The sequence below is a fragment of the Antedon bifida genome, chromosome 6 (assembly GCF_963402885.1).
Source record: "Antedon bifida chromosome 6, ecAntBifi1.1, whole genome shotgun sequence".
NCBI classification, from domain to species: Eukaryota; Metazoa; Echinodermata; class Crinoidea; order Comatulida; family Antedonidae; genus Antedon; species Antedon bifida.
Window position 1 is genome coordinate 28,182,114 of NC_136231.1, and position 24,590 is coordinate 28,206,703.

Below are 24,590 nucleotides of genomic sequence, written 5' to 3' on the forward strand. Positions count from 1 at the left end.
TTTATAACATTCATCATCTAAAGTGTTTTTTCGCCGATAACCATTACGGATCATTCGTCATAAAAACGCACACCAGGTCGAATCAAGTTTATTTGATTGTGCAGACGTTAAAACCCAGTTTTGACAATTGAATGTCAATCGACTTCAAATATAAGCTCGTAGGAAAATCAAACGAGATTGGAGAAGAATATTGTGATTTAATAAAACATTCTTCATTGACGAAAATTTGTTTTAGTGTATTAACATATGAAAAAATATTAAAATGTAGTGACTTTATTTCTATTTTATATTACTTACTTTATTTTATATTATTTATGATAAAACAACATTGCTATCAAGTTCAATTATCTATTACTGTGGTCCACTGGTGCCAAATTGAGTCCTGGTGAGCAGTTACAGTACAGTAGTACTATTTCTGTTTGAGAAGTCAATAAAGGCATAAGTGGCGTTCCGTAGAAGTAGAGAATTTATGCGCTGTGTTCCATATTTTTTTTATCGTCGACCTATCCGAAATGACGTTCTTAATTTAATTTATAAAACCTCTCTGTTGTTGCTTGCGAAACGTGAAATCATGGCAGCCCATCTAAAAAAACGAGCATATGTTGAATTTAGTGTTTCTGTTATTAAAGTGAGTTCTTTTGTTGAATATATTACGATATTCGGATAGAGGTCCTAGGCTATTATTTATTAGGCCTACTGCCTGGGCCGGGCGCGCCTAGACACTATAGATAGGCCTAGACTATGGTTGACAGACGATCGGGCCCATGGACGATCGGACTTATTCCAAGACGATCGGGTAGCAACGCCCGTGGTTGTCCGGGCCCAACTGTGTGGACGTCCGGGCCCAATATAATTAGACGATCGGGCCCAACATTAATTAGACGGGCCCATTCTAAAAATAAAGGAAAGACGATTGGGTCCACGAAAATGAATTAGATTTATAATTGTTCACCATAAACTGAATTAAAGGTAGGCCTAGACGTCCTTTCCACAAGTTTGTGATACAAAAATGTAATGAACTAGCCTAGGCTAGCCTCTAGGCCTTCTGTACAAGAATTATAAAATAATTGTAATAATATCATTAAAATGATTAATTAATCCTTTTATGTGTGTATGTGCACATGGTGTTTGTTGTGCAGATAAAACTAACTCGTCAAATCTAGTTATTCTTGCTTGTAATTGTATTAAACCATTCATAAAAGGCCTGTTTGAGGTTTCTGCTATATTTTGTATATATTTTTGGTAGCTAAAAAGAACTTGAATAAAAAAATAAAAGCACATCAATCAAGCCCACGACTGCTGCTACACTGGATACACAGTCAGTGGGTCCCACGTATGATCAATAATTTTGGTTACTAAACTGTAACGACACAATATTTCACTTCATACAGTTGGTATGTATGTGTGACAGTATGCTGAGAACTCAATTATTATAAACTATAATGGAACGGATTTACAAACAATACACAATCATCTGTTTACCGCTTATGTATGTATTGCGTAGTATCTGCTTACTACCTAGCAGATATGTGTCATTTGTTCGATGTGCATGAATACCACGAGGCAACCCTGCATTAAATTTGTGATGGACCTTTTAGAGAACAATGACACACTATGATTGTCTCTTTGTGGTTCATTAAATTGACATACCATTTAGGTTTTTTAATGCACCCCTGCGTGGATAAATTAAATTAAATAAAAGTAGGTGTGTTATATTAACACATATAATTTTCTATTCATTGAATGGAGAGAATATTTCATTCAATGACAAATTGACTGCTCCAATTTCGGCTCTGCCTCATTAAGAATAGAGCAATCGATTTTTTAACTCATGAAATATTCTCACCATCAAACTCATAAACATTCATTATTTGTATAATGACGCATTCATGGCCCACATCTATTGGTTTTAAACAGTACTGTAGCAATTTTTGACATTTTTTTAAAGGAGGAAGTATCAAAGCCTAAAACTCTTCGTTTGACTGTTCCTGTATCATCTGCACCTCCATTATTAGATTTGAATTTAGCAAGTGGACCTCAAGAAATATTAACACAACTAAAAACATTAACTGATAGCCTTCCTCTATCCCCTCAGCATGTTGGTAAGTGTACTAATTTGTACAATACACTTATTAAATTAGTAATTTAAATGTAGTCTTCAAAGTAGCTAAACATTTTGAAACACTAAGGAAGAACTGTATCTAAGCTCCACATTTAAATTAATTTAAATGCTACATTTACAAAATAATTTGGTTAGAAGAAAGAGAATGTTTTCATCAGGCTTTCAATTGACTTGGTTAAATGAAACATTTTAATGAGTAATTAAAATGACACATTTGTTGTATTCATTGTTCAACTCATAACATTCATTATTTCAATACAATTACTTTTTAAGGAATTTAAAGTTAAATGTTGGTATTTATTCTATTTTTAGACCCAGTAATTCATACACTCATAGAACATTTACGAAAAGAAGAAATTGCGTACATCAAAGCTCGTATTATTAGCATTCTTGGTATACTAACAAGAACACCAGATTGTAACAAAACACTAGTCATTGATGAACTAACTCAAATACTACAGAGGGAAAGTATGCTTACTTTTGGATCTAAATACTAAGTGATTGTTAAACTATCTCAACTTAATAATTTACCATCATTTTTAAATGTAATTTACCACCATATGATTTAGCGATTATTATCTGTTTTTCTTAAATTACCAATTTATTTCTTTAGCTTCTCATAAAGTATGTGCTGAGCTATTGGGTACCATTTACAACATCTGTAGAGCTATTCCGAATTCTATAGACTTGCATCAAAAACTTGTTGTCCTAGCTTACAAGGTAAAGATAACTTTTAACAATCTATAATCAATCAAAAAATGTACAATATGATCACTAAAATGACCAAGTACTGTTATAACAACAATAACAATACTATGGATATTAATGTATGTAAAACATCAATGCTTATTACTGTATGTAGAGTACAACACCGCTCACGGTACCACATCAATGCTTATTACAGTATATAGAGTACAACACCGCTCACGGTACCACATCAACGCTTATTACAGTATATAGAGTACAACACCGCTCACGGTATCGCATGACTTGCAACACGTATCACTGATTTGTATTGGTTTCGGTTCTGTAAATTCTAACATTATTTGTACCATCCATTCGTCAAGCATTCATTCTCTATTGATTAATTTCAAATTAATGTTAAAAACTTTTAGTTTTCTCTCATTTTTTTAATTGCTGTAATAGAATTGTTTTTATTATTAGCATGTTTTTGTTATAGGATATCTTTTATATTTGATATTATATTGATAATATCATGCTAAATATCATTTTATACATTTCAGCATTTATCCAATTCAGACCATTCTGTGCGGCAACATTGTCTATCAATAATAGGAACATTAGGATCCAAAGAAACACATGTAAAAAATAATGAAAAACAAGAAAGTCCATTACAAGTGTTAACAGCTTATGCAAAAGATCAAGACCCAAGAGTTCGTAGTAGCGCATTTGAAGCTATGGTGAGTATAAATCATAATAAATCTTAATAAATATAATTCTAATTAGAAAACAAGAAAATCATGTGATTATGTAATGGTGATAAACGAAAGATAAACAAGAAATACAGATTATTTCAGAAGTTTAAATGCCAAGGTTCCTTGCTTATGAGGAAATAGCAGATGAGTATGGGTATAGCCATAGAGATATTATAGTGGGTTAGGGTTAGTTCACTATAATATCTCTATGGTATAGCATCACAGAGTTAGGGTTAGTTCACTATAATATCTCTATGGTATAGCATGACAGATTCTGAAATAAACTTAACATGGTCTTTTGCATTGTTTTTTATTTTTGCAAAATTCAGGCTGAATTTAGAATTATTTGTAATTATATAGTTCAACCAGAAATCTAATTTTGATTATGAACTAAAACGTTAATGGATTCCTGGTTTAAATACTTAGTATATACTTAAATCTTTACACAAAATACTTTGATTAGTCTGCCTGAACATGTAAATATTTGTGAAAGTGACTTTCTTCTTAATCTAGTCTTAAATACTCTTAGATGAATATTGTTCTTGTTTTATGTAAGCTTTGTTTATGTGTAATTTTGACAAAAGAGTAATATAATAATTTTTACATTTTATAGTTATCGTTTCATCAAAAGGGTCAAGTTTTGGAACAGTCTATTTATAAACAGGTATACACTGCTCTACATGATGATAGTGAAAGTGTTCGTTTAGCAGCACTACGCCTTATGTGGGTCATAGGTCATGTCTATCCTGAGAGTCTTATACCTGTAGTTGATTCAGATGAGAAGTTGCGACTTGTCGATGATGCATTTGCTAAGATTTGTCAATTAGTAAATGATTCAAGTGTTTTGGTGCGTACCACTGCTGTAGGATTGCTTGGTTCTTTGCATCGTGTCAGTCCACATTTTTTGGAGCAGACTTTGGATAAGAAGCTGATGTCAGGATTAAGGGTGAGTTTATGCAGTAAAACAAAGAGTACAGTATTACTAAAAAACCTTCTAATGTACCTTGTCGACATAGACCTAATAAGTAAGCTATAGAATTGTACTATACATCAATCTCCTACTGCATCAGTGAATCAGGATTGGTTCTTTCAATTTCGTTTAGCGTAAAAGAACTGCACATGAGCGGCAAAAAGAACAATTTGTTTCTGGTGAATGGTCCAGTGGTAAAAAGTGGGGAGATGATGCTCCTAAAGAGGAACTTGATCCAGAGGCTGTAACCTTAATGGATACTGGAGCTTGTGGAGCATTTGTCCATGGACTTGAAGATGAATTCTTAGGTTTGCTAATGATTGTTATATATAATAAATATGTAAATATAGTATTTAAAAACCCCCATAACATTTATTTAACCGTTATATAATAACATCAATAGTTACAAGCAATTGTGAGTATAACACAAAGACCACCATGCTAAACCCTTGCATGTTCATCTGTATTTTTATTGTAACCTCATATCCATATCATTTTTTGTAGTTTTAACCATAACAGGAAGATTTACAAATTCATTGTGTTGTGTGCATAATTGTTTATCATGTGACCTTAACTGCTATGGTGTATACTTAAAATATAGATGGTAACATTGTATCTAATGCCATGAGTCCATCTAAAATGTGACATGTCAATCCTTTTAAATTTAAAGTAATAATATTTTACAGAGGTAAGACATGCAGCTTTAGATTCTCTGTGTGAGCTTGCCAGCCAATCATCAGCATTTGCCTCTTTATCATTGGATTATCTGGTGGATATGTTAAATGATGAAATTGAAAGTGTGCGTCTGAATGCTGTATATAGTTTACACAAGATTAGCAAAGACATTGTTTTAAGAGAAGACCAGCTTGAAACTGTGCTAAATGGCCTTGAGGTTAGTAAAATGTTACAAAATAATCACTGGTCTAAAAAAAGTATATATATACATTTACATGCATAAAGAAACTCTAATAAACCACTCAGTGATATAATGGTAATTCATTCATTTATAAATGGTTAAGATTACATAAAAATACTTTTTAAATTAAAAAGTTATGAATTTAACTTTCAAAATGTACTTATAACAGCCAGAAACTTCAAATCAAATTTAAAATGATTTTATAGGACTCATCTTCAGATATAAGACAAGGCCTTCATCAACTTTTATATACTGTTAGTTTTGCAACCAAGATGTGTCTTCATTTAACACTACAATTTTTGCTAAAGAACCTCAATAAGTACCCACAAGACCGAATATCTATTTGGAAGTAAGTAAAACCACTTGGGAATGTACCTCAGAATTGTTGTGCAGCAGTAGACAATAGATATGATAGGCGCTTCATGTTGTCTTGTTATAGGTTAGGCTTTACAGTAGTTTTACTAGAGATTCACCCATAATGTCATTTAATTATTATTATGATCTATTATTATCACGATAAAGAGTAACCATCAGCATGATCTATTTGTTGGACCTGGGCCAATAAGAATGCTGATTGGTGGATTCTATAATTAATAACTCATGCTTAACTAGGTTAATCATGTTTTTCCAGCATGCTCCACTGAATAATCACGTTATTTGATAATTTTACGTTTGAGAACAGATAAAATGGTGAACCTACTGTGTTTGTATTTCTATACAAATTATTTTACTTATTCATATATTCCTTATAGATGTTCAAAGGCACTTGGTGAAAATCACTCTAACCTGGCTTTGACTCTTGTACCAGAACTTTTAGGAACACATGCATATTTTGCTATTCCTGAGCCAGATATGGATGATCCTGGTTGTATCCTTAAATGAAAAACTTCCCAGAAGAAGTTTTTTTTTTGTCTTTCGTGGGAACAACCCACCTTTATTATTTCCACTCTTTTTCTCTTTTTTTCATTCTTTCTTACAAATAATTTGACACACATTAAAAAGAATGTGTTAAAATAGTAACATGTCTAAATACTTAATTGATATAAGCTGTAATGTTTAAGTATTGCAATTAATAGTACACAAAAATACATATATAACCATGATTTCAAATACTGTATTAAAATTATGATTTAAAATTGGCATATCAACAATACACGTTGAAACTATAAAGAATATATGTACATAATGTATACATACCTACACACATATACATACACATGCCATACACACACATGCCATACACATATACAATGCATATATATACCATATACACACCTGTACATATCCATAAATACATATACATACATACAAATACGCAGACATAAATTTATATTATTTGAAATACAATAGATCAAAACAAAGTAAAGAAAAGATCAATAAATAATGTTTAATTTAATAAATTAAGAACATTTTTCTTTATGCGTGACCACTTAATCTCGGCTTTAGTTAAGTTACATGAATATTCATTATTAATTTGGTATTTGACTTCGAGAGAGAATAACTTCCAAATTAATTTTACATCATGTTTGCGTTTATCAATTTTATTTTGTAAACACATTTTATAAATACAGAAGGTAAATAACGACAATAGTTCATTTACGACTTTATTTGCCGTTCCAACAATAATGTTTAAAAAAGTAATCTTTTGCATTTCAGGAAAACATTTTTTAAGAAGTTGATGCCAACTAAAATTATAAAAAAAGTGACATGATGACATTATATATTGCAGTTTGATTTATGTTTTGATTTATTATGGCAAAAAAGCCTTAAAATATAGTGTGGCTTTGTATTAAATAAACTTAAGAACCAGCATGTAACATTAACCAAAACCTTTTTATAAATATTTATTTTCATCCCTTATACTGTTCAAAGATATCTGTGTGATGATTTTGATTTTCAACTCTGCAGTAACACAACCTACAATGACAACATTGTTACCAGAATATACAAAGAGACATTATGCATACTTGAGGGATAGTCTTCCACATCTTGTGCCAGTTGTAAGAGTAAGTATGACATCATTGTGATCAATTCTTCTGTATATAGTATTTTGTTTATTGAGTTTGCAAAGCAAGATTTCTTATTTTGCAGCATTTTCAGGTGGTGTCTTCAGCACAAAAACATACTTTAGTTCGTGGTAACTGCAGTCCTCAAGAATTTTTACAGCAAGCACTTGAGAAACTTGAACAAGTTGGTCGTCTAGATATGGACTCTGGAATTAAACTCATGGAAACAACAATTAGGTAACATGTAGTAATAATTGCATGTTGTAACATACACACAGCTCTACCTATAAATCCTGCATGGCTCATTTACTGTACTGCCAACAACATAACCACAAACAAGTTTAACCTAATTTATTCTATTAAACCAGACAGCATCTATTTAAAAAAAAATTAAATAATCATTTAATTATATTGGATATTTATACTTTTAGTGTAAACAACCTCATATAAATAATGTTTGTTTTTGTCTTTTAGAGATCTGAGACGTGTTGTTAAACTTGAGGAAAACTTGGTAGCCTCAGCTGATTTTTACTCGCTCTACTTACAGTGTCAATTGTTACTTACAAAGGTATCCCGTGAATCTAACTGTTATTATATGTTGTTGTATTCTTTTACTTCTCAACAACAATAACTGATGCCAAATATGGCTTGAAATACAGTATTGCTCAATTGTGAAAAAGTAACAATTGTCAATATGTCAATGTTTCAAATAGTAGTAATAGTAATAGTACAAATTTGTATTCAGTCTTTAACGTCAATATTGCTTCTGTTGAGCCAGTTACTAACCTCAACTGAATCATGTTGTACAGGCTATGAGCCTGTTCACACGTATGGTGTAAGCCGTGGCGTACGCCTTGCGTAATGCAACTCACTATGCCACGTCCTTAGCGTTATTAGCGACAGTTACATACCCCATCTTAAATAATGCCACAGAGCCAACTCCAGCAGCCTATTCAGCTGCTCTCTGATCTGAAAGCGCATGAATTGTTTAGGGTGAAATAAAAGTAAATGATGGTGTTTTTCAGGAAGTAATTAAATTCAAAATCAAGCGCTGACTGTAATTATTTCAAAAAATAAGACGTTCATTAAGAAAGTGTAAAATCTAAAAAGGGACCATGGGTTAGTACTTTTAAAAATTAACGATACTTTGACTTCTGTGTTTAACGCCTTTCATTAATATAACGAACAGCGTACGTGTGAACCCCTGGGCATTTTAATCTGTGGTTTACCTAACCACTTGCGTAAGCCACGCTAGTCTTACACCATACGTCTGAACGTACTCTATGAAAGATAAACAGGTAGTTATTAACCTCAAATGAATAATTTTTTACAGGCTATGAAAGATAAACAGTGGTCTGTTCCAGCTCCACTTTGTCCTCAACATAATCTAACAATATCTGCTATTACAAAAAAGGTATTACTGTATAATATTAATCAAGGTTTTTCATTCATATATAAAAAGAATCTCCTGTATAATATATTGTTTGAAAGTTTGCATAGCGAAATCAATATGTTGATATCAAGTTTGCTGTACACCACGTTCAAAAAAGAACTGTTGAGTTTCTCTCAAACAATTTTTTGATGATGGGTTTGTTTTAATTTTAACAAAGGTGATTGAGTTATCATATCAACTGGAACACCTGTTTGTTGGTTGTAGTGCTCAAGATCTAGCATCTGTGTATCAATTGCGACTTAGAGCAATAACTTTACAACTTTTGGTACAACTGCGAGGACGCTCTGGTTTATTCAGTAAAAGTAATATAAACCAACAATGTGAAAATTACCTCCTAAAATTGAGTACTTTACAGAGGTGAGTATTAAAGCCAATATTAGTTATTAACTAAACACTAGCATTTATAAAACTTGTAGAATAGAATTTGGATTTAAAGATGTTTTGTTCACCTGAAAAAAATATTCTTAAACATTTTTGATTTAATTAATCTTCATTTTCATGTTTTTGGGGGGACATCTTTAAAAGTCGAGTCTTGAAAAAAACATAATAAGATGAAAAAAATTGCTTTTTATTCATTAAACCAATTGATTTAGTATTCGAAAGTCATGATTTTAAGGGTCACAAATTTGTGTCCAGTTATTAAAAATATTTTATTTTAATTATTTTTGTTTTCTTTGTTAAACATGGTTGGCTCAGAGAATCATGCAATTCAATTGAATTCAATTTCTTTATTGCTGCAAATGCCATCAAGGGCTAATATCCGCTTAAACATACTACATTATACAAACATATACATATTTACATTTAAAATTGTTATCATTACTATAGTTATTATTGTCATGCTAATAATGTTTTATTTTTAATTCTGTTAAATACAATCTGTTGACTGATATGATACCACAAACTTACTACAGTTGTAAAACTAAAATATATAAATCTGTTTTACTAGATGAAAATCAACTGTATTTTAAGCTTTTTTCTTCTTAAACTTATACTTAAACTTCTGAAGCCATTCAGCAGCCCTTCAAAAACTACTAGTGATAGGCCCTCTTAAAGTATACAGTATCTCCTTTTTGTTTTTGCAGGTATTTTGCGGCAAACAATCTTCAACCTCATAGTTTTACACAAGCCCTGTTTTCTGAAATGCATAAGTTTGAGGCCAGCAAGCCGGGAATTTTAGCCAAGTTCCTGCAGCCACTATTGTTTCACCACAGAGTACCATGTTTAATATTAGACAACAAAGTGAAGCAAGCTTGTGCAGAGATATTTGAACCAGTGGGTGGATCTGATAATCCATTACGATTTACAGCTGGCTTAGCATTAGCACTAAATGTAGACTGTATACTAGAAAATGTTGAGTATGTCCAGTCCATTCAAATACAGGTACTATTTTTAATATTTGTTAAAATAAACATAATTATTTACATACTAGCAATTCATGTTAAAAACAGACGAGGCAAAAATGTTTTAAAATTAAATTAAGTATACAAGCTGTGCTGGGGATGGGGGTAGTGAAAATATAACATTTTGACTGGCTACAGTTCTGATATTATATAATCATCATTTCTGATAATACGATTAATGATTTAAATTTGTTGTTCCTTCAGGTGAAATTTCCAGATACTCGGACCCAATTGTTTACACCAAGAATATCAGATTTCAGACACTTAAATGCTCTTCGACACCATCTTGTAACTCAAGTTTATCTGTCACATTCCCTCTGGTCAGGTAAGTTTTAAATAAATAACTTTTTCCTACTTTGTCACATTTAAGAAGTGGTCTCAGATAGGAGTTGTACAATGTACTTTTTTGTCTACTTTTTTATATGGATGGCAATAAATATTACTGAGCATTAGTCGGTACAATTACCTCTGAACAGGGCAAACCATCTGACTTAATGTAGCTCCTTTATGCAAAGCTGCTTCATACAGTAGTTGACAATTATCGTCTTTATTTAAGAGCATGTTTAACAATTAACAGGAAAGTACCTGTTCAGATAAATGTTTTTCTTTGTTATAGATCCATGTCAGGTTGAAATCTGTATTGTACTTGGCTACACAATGGATGGCTCAAAAGGTCCTTTAGCACCTCAATTTGGTAACAGTGATAAACAGTGTGCACTACAACTATGTAAACCTGTTAAGGTATATATTATGCCTAGAGCAACTAAAAAATAAAGATTATTGAAAATCACTATTCATTCATCAGTGGAAAATTACTTCCATCTATTGTCATTTGCATATAAAATATACATAGAAATTATGTTTGCTCTGATCAGATATAAATGAAAAACTGACAAAAATAATGACAGTGTTACGGATAGTGTCACATCAGTCTCATGATTTACTGTATACTGACAAGCATTCAGTGCCTGATATACTGTATACTGACAAGCATTCAGTGCCTGATATACTGTATACTGACAAGCATTCAGTGCCTGGTATACTGTATACTGACAAGCATTCAGTGCCTGATATACTGTATACTGACAAGCATTCAGTGCCTGATATACTGTATACTGACAAGCATTCAGTGCCTGATATACTGTATACTGACAAGCATTCAGTGCCTGATATACTGTATACTGACAAGCATTCAGTGCCTGATATACTGTATACTGACAAGCATTCAGTGCCTGATATACTATATACTGACAAGCTTTCAGTGCCTGATATACTGTATACTGACAAGCATTCAGTGCCTGATATACTGTATACTGACAAGCATTCAGTGCCTGATATACTGTATACTGACAAGCATTCAGTGCCTGATATACTATATACTGACAAGCTTTCAGTGCCTGATATACTGTATACTGACGAGCATTCAGTGCCTGATATACGGTATACTGACAAGCATTCAGTGCCCGAATGGCAGCTGGATAAAAGCTGTTACGAAACATATTTGCATGAGAGATGATGGACCGGTAACGTCTACCGCTTACACCTCAAATACATTATGCATGGGATGAGTAGAATCTTGCAATATAGAATGTGTTTTCTTAATATGTGTTTTCTTTCTATATAAATTTAAAGGTTCAATTTTCAAATATAAAACATTTTATATTATTATTTGTTCCATTGCATGAATATAAAAACATTCATTATTTGTTTTAAAAAACACCTACTTTTAATGAGAGGCTAGGCCAAAGTCTAAGCCATTCGAGAAGACAGCACTCTAATTTTGGATGCGGAGTAGAAAAATGTTGACAGCGCACACTACACAACATCATAGCCTCATCATGGAGCTATAAATAGCCTCATGTCGTGTGTTTGGTTGCTCACTTACTCAGTATAAAAAAACATGACATAAGTTAAGAGTTCAATAGAAAATTTATAATTGTTTGAATGTCATGTGACCCGCAATCAAATGACAAGAATCTACTTGGTGTTATAATACTAACTTATGAATTCCATCTGTAATTTACAGTGTTGTGCAGTAGATATAATTACCATGTTTAGCTACTGTATATCATGTGGCTCTCATTTTGCCTCAATTAGTTGTCCATTTATGATACACTGTATGTTTGTGTAGACGAACTACATTAGTTATGATATTATTAAGGTGTATTGTATTTTACAAGTTCATTGTGCGATATGGTTATAATGAATAATGTTTAAAAAAACCTGTAGGATATTTTTGATGTATACTATATGTACATTAATTATCCTGTCATTATATACATATATATACAGTATTAATATAATTATCCAGAGTTGTACTCTTTAGCAATACATTACTTTTTACATTTCATATTTTGGCTTTGGGTTTTTGTCTAATTTTTCATAGTGACTAGACTCAGACATTTTTTGTATACATGCCACTGAATAGAAACTGTATATACTTTAAAATTCAAAATCCTGTGATATTTAAGAATTGAAAGGCATATTATTATAATTAAAATGGTATAGTGATTGATCTTTGGCTTGGTAAATGTTTGTCATCAATGCACAAATACAAAGGCTAGCAAGAACTGTCAATAGTACCATTGTGAGATGTTTGTAATGCTTGAGCACACACTTATTCATTCTCACCACGCCTAAGTAGACATAAATACCTTCTATATGATACAGTTGGTATTCGATAGTCGGCTTCGATAACATTTCGATGAGGAAAGACCAGCAAAAATAACAAGTAAGTGCCGTCTTGTATGTTTTCAATGTTGATATACCTGTAATAAAATCTATACAATATTATGTAGATGCCTGCCACAAAGTGTGTAAGGTGTATAGTACAGAATGCATGAAGATAGTGTACGGTATACAGTGGAAGATTAGAACGTTTCTTACTCTATATACTATGTTACTATGTTTATAAATATATATAAATCTTGTGAGGCAATCCATTATGATTCTATATTAATCAAATAACGTCTCAAGTGGTAAAGCCTCTCAAGGCACCGACTGGGTGTAGTAGGGCAGTGGGGGGATTTATGGCAACCCAACATTGAATCAAATAATGGTAAAGAGAGAAAGAAATAGAATCGTCATTGAACTTTATCAAGTTGTCTGTTAAATATACAATTAAATTTTATTTCAGCAGTTGCACAAAATGTCTGTACACATTAAACGAAATCTTTCTGATCCATAATCTACTAAAATGTTGGCAAATTGGTTATAATAATATAAGGTTTACAAAATATTTATGCTAGTGATTTTTATTTTGTAGGACTACAATTATGAAGCGGCGAATACAAGAAACCCAAAACAACTGGTTACTTCCATGTTTTTTTCTTGTTGATTGTGTTGTGGCTGTAGCAGTAATACTATTTTGGTATTTTCTTTATTATGAAGATATATTTAAAATCAATGATATGTTAGTACTTTGTTCTGATAATAGTTACAATTATACAAAGCAATCATCTTCTCTCAGTGAGACGGCTCTTTATCTCGTCAGTTTTGTTGTTCCATCAATTTTGGTATGTATCATACTGTTTTTAATATTGATATAGTTCAAAATACAAGCTCACATTCAATTAATGATACTGAATTTTTAAACAAACTAGCGATCAATAGTACATAAATAAATGAACAAAAGATCCTTAAATGGTTTTAAAAGAAGGGTACTGTAATAGTGTGTTTCTTCATACAATTCCACCACAATATTTTCATCTTCCTGCGATTCATACCTTCGTACATTATTTTCTAAACCTCTATTTGTCATTGTTTTATTTTTAATTTAATTGTCTTATGGACGTAAATAAATGTTTTTTGAATTTAGTTTCTCTCTGGGACTGCGCATATTTAAAAATGAGTCTCAAGTGTACGAACCATATATTATTACTGAATATAATTACGATTAAACCTTCGTCGTCAACTTTGGACTAATCATAAGTAATCACAAATTGTAAACAAACATACAATTCCTCGTGTTAGTCAATGCTACAAATGACACTTTGCTCGGACTACACGTTTTATTTATTATTTAGATAGGACTACCTATGATTTTACAGTACAATAAAATGCTTGTGTTTAGGGATGTAGTTGTTTTTACAACCGTCGCCGTTTGTTGCTTTTTAACAGGTCTTGTTATTTGAATTGATAATGGCACAATATAATAGTAGTACCGATGGGCTTCCCAAGGAAAAGACGGTAATTACATTTGATTTCAGAGTTAAGCCGACAATACGACGTATAATTCGTTATGAAGGTAACTATAATTACTATATTTATTAATTAGACCTATCAAATTATATTGAATATTGTCGAATGTTTTGGATACCCTCTTAGGCCTATTGTAATATAGTACTGTTTTTATTTATTTTATTTGTCCCTATCTTTATTTTTCTTCTATGTACTAATTTATTTGATTTTGTATCATGAATAATACAGTATTTATGATTAATGACAATACTCAACATTGTCGTACTGTTACTAAGATGCCATCTAGGCCTGTTTTCCTAAATTGTATTTTTCATTCAATTGCTATTCTAGGTCTATTCATTATTGGAGCGTTTTCTACATTAATATTTTCTGGAATTGGAAGAGTCATTGTAGGTCGACCAGCTCCCCATTTTTTTACCGAGTGTCCAGAACTTCGAAACAATTGCAGAGAAAACTATGTTCAGTATGCTGATGGAATGTGTCAAAATGAGATAACTGAACACACGAGGTTGGTCCTCCCTAAGATACGATATACGTATGCCTACGATTTTAACCGTAACAAAAACATCAGACATCCCAACTTGGAAAAATAAAATATCGGGAGGTTTTATGAAACTATAAAGGGCGCTATAATACTACATCAAATCATAGAGGGCGCTATAAAAAACCTAAACATTGGCATATAATAGCATGCAAACTAAAATCCAATGGCCATATACGTTATACTGTATAATGTTGTGTTTAGAAAAAATAAATAGTAAAAAGTAGCAGTATTATATTTCATATAAAAATATGGCTCAGAATTGATAGGTAGCCATCAGAAAGATCAGCTGGCGACTGTAAAAGGCCATGCTTAAAGTCGGCGGTAAACAGCAATTAATATTCATTATAATATTACTGACCACTGTCCATGGAGATATACACATTTTATACCTACATGCACTGTCGATATTGTAAAATGAACATGGTTCTAACTTTATTCATTTATTGCTATATGAAGAATATAACATTACATTATTTTCAGGTCATCATTTCCTTCCTATTTCGCATCCATTTCATCATATGCAGCATTGTTTGCAGGGGTAAGTTACTCGATTTTTATCATATGGTAGAGTTAAACTATAATAATCAAAATAAAGACTACACAATTAGCCCTTATTCTCACTCTACGGTATTTGGTTATCGTTGAATGCATCAATTCACCATGTGTATTTATTAATTTGAATACATGCCATTCTTTTGTAGATTTATTTGTCAAAGATGATGACAATTACTGCTACTCGTACACTTCGTCCTGTTTTCTTTATTACCATTATGTTACTTCCATTTATGGTAAGCCTTAATCGAGTTTCAACTTATCAAGAACATTGGACTGATATCATAGCTGGCTCCTTGATTGGAATATTCATAGCCTTATATATGGTAATAATTATATCAATTAATCAAATTTAATCATATAGTAAATACAGTTAAATTCCCAGCAATTTGTAGCTGAGAGTGACGTGTCAGACAAGTTACAGTAAAGTTTCATGAATTCTGTGATTTGTCTTTCATAACCGAATTTGATATGTTAGTGTCTGAACCGATCATATTCGGGAATATTGCGTTACTGAGTCTACATTATGTACGATGACGTAGCTAATTTAATTATCAAACCACTTACAAAAACAGCAAGAAAAATAACCATATTTAAATTGACGTAGGCTACTATGGACAATTCGCGTCTTTTGGAAACAAGGCCATATAATACATGGCTGTAATCGCGTGCGCAAATTTGAGTTAGTGTTCACCGATCGACAAACCGACCGACATAGTGAGCTGTAAAGTCGCGTTTGCACGCGACTAAACAAGGCCATATACATGGCTGCAGTCGCGTGCTCAAGTTAATGTTTACCGACCAACCAACCGACTAAAAATAGAAGCAACTCCAAATAAACGTTTTTTTTTTTTATTAATAGGGCCCTCAATTTGACGTATTTTGGAAAGAATCTCGTGTTGTGTTTAATTGGGTTAACGCCCTCAAGTTGACGTTTTTTGGGAACAAATATGCGTATTTATAGGACCCACCCTATAGATTTAAATGATATTGAGACCATTTTATTCAGTGTTTATAGGACAAAATATGCAGTATACATTAGTAACGTTTAGCTTGCAAATTAAACTTGAGCACAAAAAAACCCTAAAACAATAGGCCTATTTACAAATATTGTAATAATTATTAGTAACAGTTATAATGTGTTATCTTCAGAGTCTGATTGTTCTGAATGGCTTTGAGGGATCGTTGCAAAAAGCTAATCGACCAAACATTGAACAGCCGAAGAAAGAAGATAAAAAAGGTGGAGGAGGAATAATGCAAACGCTAACTAGAGAAGCCAGCCGTGCATCTAGTCGCCATGCTAGTCGACGTGAAAAGGGAAATGATTTTATGAGCAGGTTGCACGAAGTTAAATACAATACTGCTCACAGAAGTTACTATGACAACAACATCGATGACTACAGACGGCAAGAAGAGTTTGTCTATAACCATCAACCACCATTACCATCTTTTGCAGAAGATGGATTGCCCGCGAATGAGCAAGCAGCCATAGCTGCCTTTAAAACAGAAGCACGCGATACGGACTTGGGAGATGGTCATTTAGCAGATGACGATCAACCAATGTTTTTATACCATCACTAATTATTTAGTATTTGTTTGTGTTTAAACAGCATACAGTATATGTATGATGAAACGAACGATAGACATATAGCTAAATATACAGTACATATTACATTTGCCATGCTTGGCCTGGTTGCTGAATTTAGACATTTAAACACACATAATTTCCCACACATTCAATGTATTATACACTTTCAGTCATGTCACTCCCTCCCCTCCCAGAAATGACTTATAAAATCCTTCGTTCGCTGCATTCGTTGAGGTAGGCCTGTAGCATATCTTTATGATTGTAATGAAAGATTAGTACTCTACATTTGCTACATCCTCTAATTTTAAAATGAGAAATTTTCTTTGTAAGGATCCGTGCCTTCCTGTTTCCATCATCCGCATCCATTTCAAACATCCAAGTATGTTACCAATTGAAAGGTGTTTCAGAGTAGTTGTAGATGGCAGCTGAATATCACATTGTAGATTTTATAAATTATTATAATATATGTTTATAACATTAAAGGGACTGATACATGTGGATAATTTATCGGCCTCATTCATTTTAGGAGTTGGTCAATTGGACGATTTCCAAGCTGGCCTTGTCGGTGAAGGTGTTAGCTCTAATTACATGAGTAAAATTGGCAGCCACGAATTGCTTAAATTGATTAAATTACATAAAGTTTGGTCTTATACTGAGATGTTAGGACTTTTTCAAATTCTAACGAAGGAATAATGGTGGCTTTTATTTTAGTGACATTAAACCATGTAGGTGTTAAACGGGCAAGGCGTGAATTTCCATATAGTAAATTGTACTTTTAGGCCTGTACTGTAATAGATAGGTCTAGTTATAAATAATTAATAAATAGCCAATATACTTAGTTAATGTATTCAGCTGGAATCACGTTTATACTAATAGACACTGAACCGTGTGAAATTTTTATTAATGATCCATTACAATATTTTACACGTATTTTCAATCGTATACTTTGTATTATGTGTCATGTTTATATCTTGGAAATAAAATTTACTACTTCAGTTTTTTATAAAACGATTTGGCAGACCAAACGAACCTCTGCATCATGTTCTTCAATAAATAATAAGTTTATTAATCAATCAATTTAAAATGTTAGTATGAATGTTTGTTTAGAATACGGGTAAGAAATATAATCATTCTGCCAAATCTGGAAACAAATTAAGGGCGTATAGACTAATCGCTAAGACGGAAGCTGAATCTGTGTTTCTCCAGTATCAGGAAAATTCGAGATTCATATACATTTGTTAAACAATAGGTTTATTACTTTTCCAACTTAATTCGACTAAGTACACCTCTGAATAATATGGATTTGGCCCATGAATAAAAAAAGCAGGCTAGCTTACGAGATCATCAATCAATCACAGCTTGTAGCCCCTCTATCATAACTTTTAATTATCGAATAGGTTTATTACTTTTCCAACTTAATTCGACTAAGTACACCTCTGAATAATATGGATTTGGCCCATGAATAAAATACAAGGATGAAAGCAGGCTAGTTTACGAGATCTTCAATCAATCACAGCTTGTAGCCCCTCTATCATAACTTTTAATTATCGAATAAAGCGTATATATTATGTGAATTCGACTTTGGTTGTAGATTCTGCTTCCAGAAACAAGAGAAAAAAGTGGGTAGGTATTTTACAAATTGTAACTCTCGTTACTGTAATGATCTCTAAATGGTAAAAATGTCAATGAGGTTTCGTTTACTAAATATTTTAATATTTCTATTGTCGATTGACCACTGCATATCTTGTGATCGTTCAGAATTGTTTTTGTTTTGTTTATAAGGAGGTGATTCTGACAAAAATGAACAAGCAAACAGAGTGTGACCGTTCTCAAAAGTCTTGCAACCACAAATGTGGTACAATTGATCATCCGATTCCATTTCTTGTAATTGCATGTCTACAATTCCTAACTGCAGTTGCTGTTACATCATATTTTGGTGGTGTGATAAGCACACTTGAAAAACAATTTCAATTTGACAGTAAAATGTCTGGATTGATAGGTATCATAAACGATGCATCAAGTTTATCAGCTGTCTTATTTGTAACATATTACGGATCGAAGTCAAATCAGCCAAGAATTATTGGAATAGGAGCTATAGTTAGTTCGCTCGGTTATTTCTGTTGTGCGGTGCCGCATTTTTTCAATGATAATTATCAATACAAAGGCATGTCAACAAACGATGAACAACAAAATACAGGTACAATTTGCAATGTTACCTTTGGTAATAATTCGGCTGAAGAAATACTGGAAACAGTGTATGTTGAGAAAGAAATGAGTGGCATTGCTTGGCTTTGTATTGGCAATTTGTTGATTGGTTTTGGTACATCACCATTATTCCCGTTGACATTTACTTATCTTGATGATTCTACAATCGATTCTTCCACAACATCGATTTATATTGGTAATTATACAACCTTTAATTTACTATATTCAATTATATGTTTTATGTTGTCGTTTAAACTGCTTTTAAGGAAAGTTATTTACTGCTATACTTTCTTTATTGATTTATTATGCTTATCCTAAATTGTTTAACCAATTAAATAATTGTTGTAAAAATTATCCTTTCTTAGGTACCTTTATGTCGATGACATCATTTGGACCGCTTCTGGGGTTCTTTGCTAGTTACAAGTGTTTGTCATTATACGTTGACTTCGAACGCTTTATTGTAGAAGACAAGCCACTAGGATTTCGAGATCCAACTTGGCTAGGTGCTTGGTGGCTTGGATATCTTTGTGCCAGTGCTGTAATGTTATTATTGTCTTTACCAATGTTTTTCTTTCCACGACACCTCACCAAGCACGAATGTCAGATATGTAGCCGAATGATTAAAGATGATGGTAAAAAAGAAGACATTATGGTTGGAATCTCCTTTCGTATGTTCAATGAATCTAGCGTCCTTGCAAATATTATTGGTAAGATACAAATTATTACAAAGTCAACCTCAAAAGGAAAATGAAAATCTCAATCTTTTTACCAATTTTTATGAACATATCAAAATGTTTTTCTCTATATGATTATATAGCCCGCAAAATATTGTCTATTATACGATGCTGACAAAAACAACGAATACAACAGAACGATAAATATCATATGTTTGTTAATTTAAGCTTAAATTCGTTTAATTTCGTATCACTTCCATAAAAATCACCGTAATTACTATTGTAAACATTTATTTGGTTTATTGTTTAGGTTTTATGAAAGCAATTAAAAGACTGATAATGAATCCTGTATTGACATTCGTATTATTGGCAACATCTTGTGACTTAGCAATTATTGGAGGTTTCATATTCTTTGTAGCCAAGTATATTCAAGTGCAGTTTAATGTAGCTCCAGCTATCGCTTCCATCATCGTTGGTAAGACTTACTGATCATAATGCATAACTCATTTTTCCTTAAAAATCATAAGGTCGCTATTCTTCCAAAACTCAAGTGTATCCACAAAACACAAGTTTAGGAGGAGACAAAATCACTTTTCTTTAAAATGGTTGGGGTTTTTGTGTGTTTAAAAAAAAATGAAGATGCTCGTCATCCGTAAACATTAACTCACTGATGGTTGTAGAGATCAACGGGAGAAATTTAAAGAGAAAAATAAAAAAAGATGACATCTGCAATTCTTCTCCACCGGCATAGTTTTCCTGTTGCAGATCACGTCATACGTGCTTAGAGTCACTCTTTAAGACCAATTTATGTAAATTTAATTTATTTAATTACAAGAACAGTAATTCCAACTGTTACGTAAAAAGGTCGAGCGGCTTTTTTTGTAAGCAATATTTCTTGTTATTTTCAGGTCTTATCACAGCTCCAGGTAATATAATTGGCAACGTTATAAGCAGTTTTATAATAAAAAGATTTAAACTAAAGTTACGCGGCTTATCTCTCATGGTAGTAAGCATCTGTTTGACGGCGGCATGTTTTTCAATTCCTGTACTCTTTATTGGATGTACCAATCCTAAAATAGCTGGTGTAACTGTTAACTATGAAAATCACCAACAATTGTAAGTAATTCACATCCATCTAAATATGTTACTATAAATTTAAATAAAGGTTGATACTGCCACGTTAGATAGAAAGTATACGTACATGATTCTATGATTTTATCGGTAAGTTGCATTAGGCCTACCCACAACCTGATTGTTGTCTCACCCACAACCCGGTAAGTTGCATTAGGCCTACCCACAACCTGATTGTTGTCTCACCCACAACTCGGTAAGTTGCTTTAGGCCTACCCACAACCTGATTGTTGTCTCAGCCACAACTCAGAAGTTTAATTGATTCTCATTTGTCCTGGTCATCAAGCTAAAGCTCGTATAAACACGATAAGTATGATCAATTATCTAAATTACTTATTTGTAATTTGTTTTGTTTCATCCTTAACAGAAATTTACCGGTTGCTGGTGATGCCTGTAATCAGCATTGCTCATGTTCAAACGGTGTTTACGAACCTGTTTGTGGCGCAGATGGTGTAACGTATCTATCCCCGTGCCATGCAGGATGTACTACACTACACAATGATATTGATAACAACAAAATGGTATCAAAATTCTTATAACAATATTTAATAATGTAATTAGTTTTGATGTAGTACAATTTGTTTTTAAACATTTATTAGATTATATGTAGGCATACATATATGAATAATTAATTTTAACAAAGAATATATATATTGTTTGTTTTGATGTTTTTATATTTAACAGAATTTTTCGGACTGTGCATGCATTGGTCAATCGTACACGGACAGTGACTTTCCTGCGGCTACTGAGGGTGTATGCAATTTTGTTTGTGATAAAACATTTGTATTTGCTCTTTTTGTTGCGATCATTTCAATGTTTGCTAGTATGAGAACAAATCCATGCGTAATGACAACATTAAGGTATGTATGTCAAGTGTTAGTTCCGCATTTTACAATTTTTGCATGGCACGCATCACCCAACCCCACCCGTATTTCCGTATTCGACATATCGAGATACTCCCTCCATGGGCAATCAAGCTATTTACCTTTCGTATGAGAATGTTCGTTTTTTGTCCATTTACTCATTTATGCATTTCTTCAGTTTGCCAGTTCATTTATTGGAAAATACCAATAATACTATGCCAATATTACAATGTAAAGTTGATTTACTTAGATCTGTAGCTGATGAGGACAGAGCTATAGCGATGGGTTACCAGAGTCTTGTAGTAAGAACACTAGGTAATGTTAATGACCTACCTTGCTTCAATATTACTTTATTTTCAAGATGATTCTCTCAATTAGTAAGGGAGTGCAGACGCATCCTCTCCATAAATAGCCTGGGTGCAGAACAGTTAATATACACATTTGTTGTTATATAGGCCAATTAAAAGTGCCGTACAAAATTTTCCCCAAGACCCTGGGATGGGGATTTTTTTTCTGACATTCTATATGGTATACTCTATCAGAAAACCCCCAAAAAAAATTTCCTATACTTTTTTCCCGCTAAATTTGTACTGCACCCAGGCTAAAATTGAATTATTAGGACATGTCAACACTATTTTAAAAATAAAGAGTGTTAAGTATTTATGCTTGGTTTGTGAATATAATATATATATCTGCCAAATATATCCATCATCCCCTACATTCCATTTTATATTTATCAAATTAAAATTCAAATTTATTCGCCTCCCTTAGAAGAAACATTTACAGTAAAATTAGACACCTCTAAATATACGGTACATCAGCTGGTGTATATAATTTCTATTTTGAACCATCTGAATATAGGCCTAGGGTCTGAGGTCAATTTTCGGCCAAACTCCAGGTTTTCTCAAAATGTTTTTGTTGAATATTAAACCATGGTAGTGGAGACCCTCTCGCAATCCACTCCTACCACCGAAATCTCGCATCCGTCCCACCCTACATTGTATTTTGATATTACAGTACAGACCAACTACGCAATTCTTGGTCCATCAAAGATTCCACTTTTTCCTAATTCGAACTGATTGATTACGTTATAGGTTTCTTACCCGCTAGCCTATACTTTGGTGCCGTTATTTCTTCAACATGTCTATATCGACAAGAAACAGATGCTGGAAATGGTGCATGTCTAATATACGATCTTGAACATTATCGTTTTGGCTTCATTGGTACTTTTGTGGCTTTGAAGGTATTGGGAGGTATTTTTGCATGTTGTGTCTTTTTGACTGTTAAGGTAAGATATTCTGTTTTATATAAGAATAGCATGCATTTAATATTTCTATCTAATTTGTTTCTACACCATTAGTAAATACATCCTTATTCACATGTACTTAAACTTGAATTATATAGTTTTGGAAGACTCCAAGAGATAAGAGAATCAAGAATCTGAAAAACCAATACGAAGATTATCCAGCTTCAGTTGATAAAAATAAAATTACAGAAACGTTGGCATAGCTTGTTTTATATTCACATAATATTGATGCAATTATTCAAAATGTATAATAAATAAATTCTTGTATAAGTATAACAAATATTATTAAATAACTTCTTCCTCATTATGAACTTTACTTATCGATATTATAATTACACTAATAAATAATAATAACAAATGATATAACTATGATGTACTTCAAAATTGGAACGTTCTAATTAATTTGCTTTGGGTGTAAAGGGATGCGAAACGATCGGGTGATGGTGATAAAATACATACACTTATTTTCAAATCATTTATACATTGGAAATTTTGGAAACAATTTAACAAATAGAACATGGTGAATGTAAGAAACAAATGAACTAGATGTATTAGAAAACAAGCGAAGGTTGTTAATTTAATTATATTACAGCTATTCGGCCAAAGACATCCAACGCCTACAACGTTTCCTACATTTCTGACCGTCTTCGCTCATCCAATGATAAATTCACCCTTTAAGTGCCTAAAACAAACTTGGCAAATTTCATTTTCATTGGGCATTTTTTGGCGGTGGGTCTTTCTTTTGGAATTTACTACCTCATTCGTCATCGTTAAAACAATATTAATCTGTTCTTAAAACTCACCTTTTTTATTCTTTGACTTTTTCTAAAGTTTGTGCCGGTCAACACGCTACACTTAAATTTTGATGTTGTTAACCTTTAGGGCCTACATTAGAAGATTGTTCAAATGTAAACAATTTCCGGGCGGGAACCTTTTAGTTTGCAAAAGTAATCTCGAAAAGAACTCCATGTGGAAAAGAAGTCCACCCAAGAGTGCTAAAATGAAGGAGCACATGGTCTTCTTTTCGAAAAGCCTGTGGTACTGGTAGGGCCTTATAGTACTGAGGCAGGGAGAGCACATTTAACATCTTTTTTTATTTTGATTTTGTTAATCAATGTTGCTACATTGGTAGCAAATGTCCGATTTATGCAAGATATTGTATTTTAATATGTTATGAATAAACGTTTATGGTAGTTGGTGTGTATGGCCGCACCGTCCCAG

The 24,590-nt window shown here is 32.5% G+C and overlaps 4 protein-coding genes across 5 annotated transcripts in view; all 4 read left to right on the forward strand.

Moving 5' to 3' along the window:
- The first annotated feature begins 502 nt into the window (after nucleotides 1-502).
- On the forward strand, nucleotides 503-11,272 carry LOC144845507 (integrator complex subunit 4-like). The gene is made up of 18 exons (XM_078702891.1): nucleotides 503-628; nucleotides 1,949-2,102; nucleotides 2,435-2,590; nucleotides 2,736-2,842; nucleotides 3,367-3,543; nucleotides 4,172-4,504; nucleotides 4,662-4,836; nucleotides 5,215-5,420; nucleotides 5,651-5,793; nucleotides 6,197-6,312; nucleotides 7,317-7,450; nucleotides 7,536-7,687; nucleotides 7,925-8,018; nucleotides 8,784-8,864; nucleotides 9,061-9,260; nucleotides 9,989-10,286; nucleotides 10,511-10,631; nucleotides 10,923-11,272. The coding sequence occupies exons 1-18, from the start codon at nucleotides 572-574 to the stop codon at nucleotides 11,078-11,080; spliced, it is 2,862 nt and encodes a 953-aa protein (XP_078559017.1). The 5' UTR covers nucleotides 503-571; the 3' UTR covers nucleotides 11,081-11,272.
- LOC144845508 (solute carrier organic anion transporter family member 2A1-like) lies at nucleotides 623-24,590 on the forward strand. Of its 2 annotated transcripts, none has more exons than XM_078702892.1 (10): nucleotides 623-632; nucleotides 18,976-19,591; nucleotides 19,761-20,102; nucleotides 20,380-20,544; nucleotides 20,978-21,185; nucleotides 21,568-21,721; nucleotides 21,885-22,060; nucleotides 22,314-22,378; nucleotides 23,158-23,363; nucleotides 23,477-24,590. In XM_078702892.1, the coding sequence occupies exons 2-10, from the start codon at nucleotides 18,991-18,993 to the stop codon at nucleotides 23,570-23,572; spliced, it is 2,013 nt and encodes a 670-aa protein (XP_078559018.1). In that variant the 5' UTR covers nucleotides 623-632; nucleotides 18,976-18,990; the 3' UTR covers nucleotides 23,573-24,590. The 2 variants fall into 2 exon arrangements, with proteins under 2 accessions (XP_078559018.1, XP_078559019.1); XM_078702893.1 differs by having other exon boundaries at nucleotides 23,158-23,351; nucleotides 23,468-24,590.
- Nucleotides 7,514-24,590, forward strand: part of LOC144845510 (cilia- and flagella-associated protein 300-like) — a 32,745-nt gene continuing 15,668 nt past the window's right edge. Inside the window, exon 1 of the mRNA XM_078702898.1 lies at nucleotides 7,514-7,523. The gene's annotated coding sequence lies outside the window, so the exon portion shown is untranslated. The remainder of the gene's footprint in view (nucleotides 7,524-24,590) is intronic.
- LOC144845509 (phospholipid phosphatase-related protein type 1-like) lies at nucleotides 12,881-18,198 on the forward strand. The gene is made up of 7 exons (XM_078702895.1): nucleotides 12,881-13,037; nucleotides 13,572-13,821; nucleotides 14,426-14,552; nucleotides 14,837-15,014; nucleotides 15,531-15,588; nucleotides 15,752-15,928; nucleotides 16,755-18,198. The coding sequence occupies exons 2-7, from the start codon at nucleotides 13,582-13,584 to the stop codon at nucleotides 17,181-17,183; spliced, it is 1,209 nt and encodes a 402-aa protein (XP_078559021.1). The 5' UTR covers nucleotides 12,881-13,037; nucleotides 13,572-13,581; the 3' UTR covers nucleotides 17,184-18,198.

Coding starts and splice junctions, on each gene's coding strand:
- LOC144845507 (XM_078702891.1), top strand. CDS start 572: ATGGCAGCCCATCTAAAAAAACGAGCATATGTTGAATTTAGTGTTTCT. Junction 10,287..10,510: donor TCCAGTCCATTCAAATACAG/GTACTATTTTTA, acceptor TTGTTCCTTCAG/GTGAAATTTCCAGATACTCG. Junction 10,632..10,922: donor GTCACATTCCCTCTGGTCAG/GTAAGTTTTAAA, acceptor TCTTTGTTATAG/ATCCATGTCAGGTTGAAATC.
- LOC144845509 (XM_078702895.1), top strand. CDS start 13,582: ATGAAGCGGCGAATACAAGAAACCCAAAACAACTGGTTACTTCCATGT. Junction 15,015..15,530: donor GAGATAACTGAACACACGAG/GTTGGTCCTCCC, acceptor CATTATTTTCAG/GTCATCATTTCCTTCCTATT. Junction 15,929..16,754: donor TATTCATAGCCTTATATATG/GTAATAATTATA, acceptor TGTTATCTTCAG/AGTCTGATTGTTCTGAATGG.
- LOC144845508 (XM_078702892.1), top strand. CDS start 18,991: ATGAACAAGCAAACAGAGTGTGACCGTTCTCAAAAGTCTTGCAACCAC. Junction 20,545..20,977: donor TATCGCTTCCATCATCGTTG/GTAAGACTTACT, acceptor TGTTATTTTCAG/GTCTTATCACAGCTCCAGGT. Junction 22,061..22,313: donor TGCGTAATGACAACATTAAG/GTATGTATGTCA, acceptor TGATTTACTTAG/ATCTGTAGCTGATGAGGACA.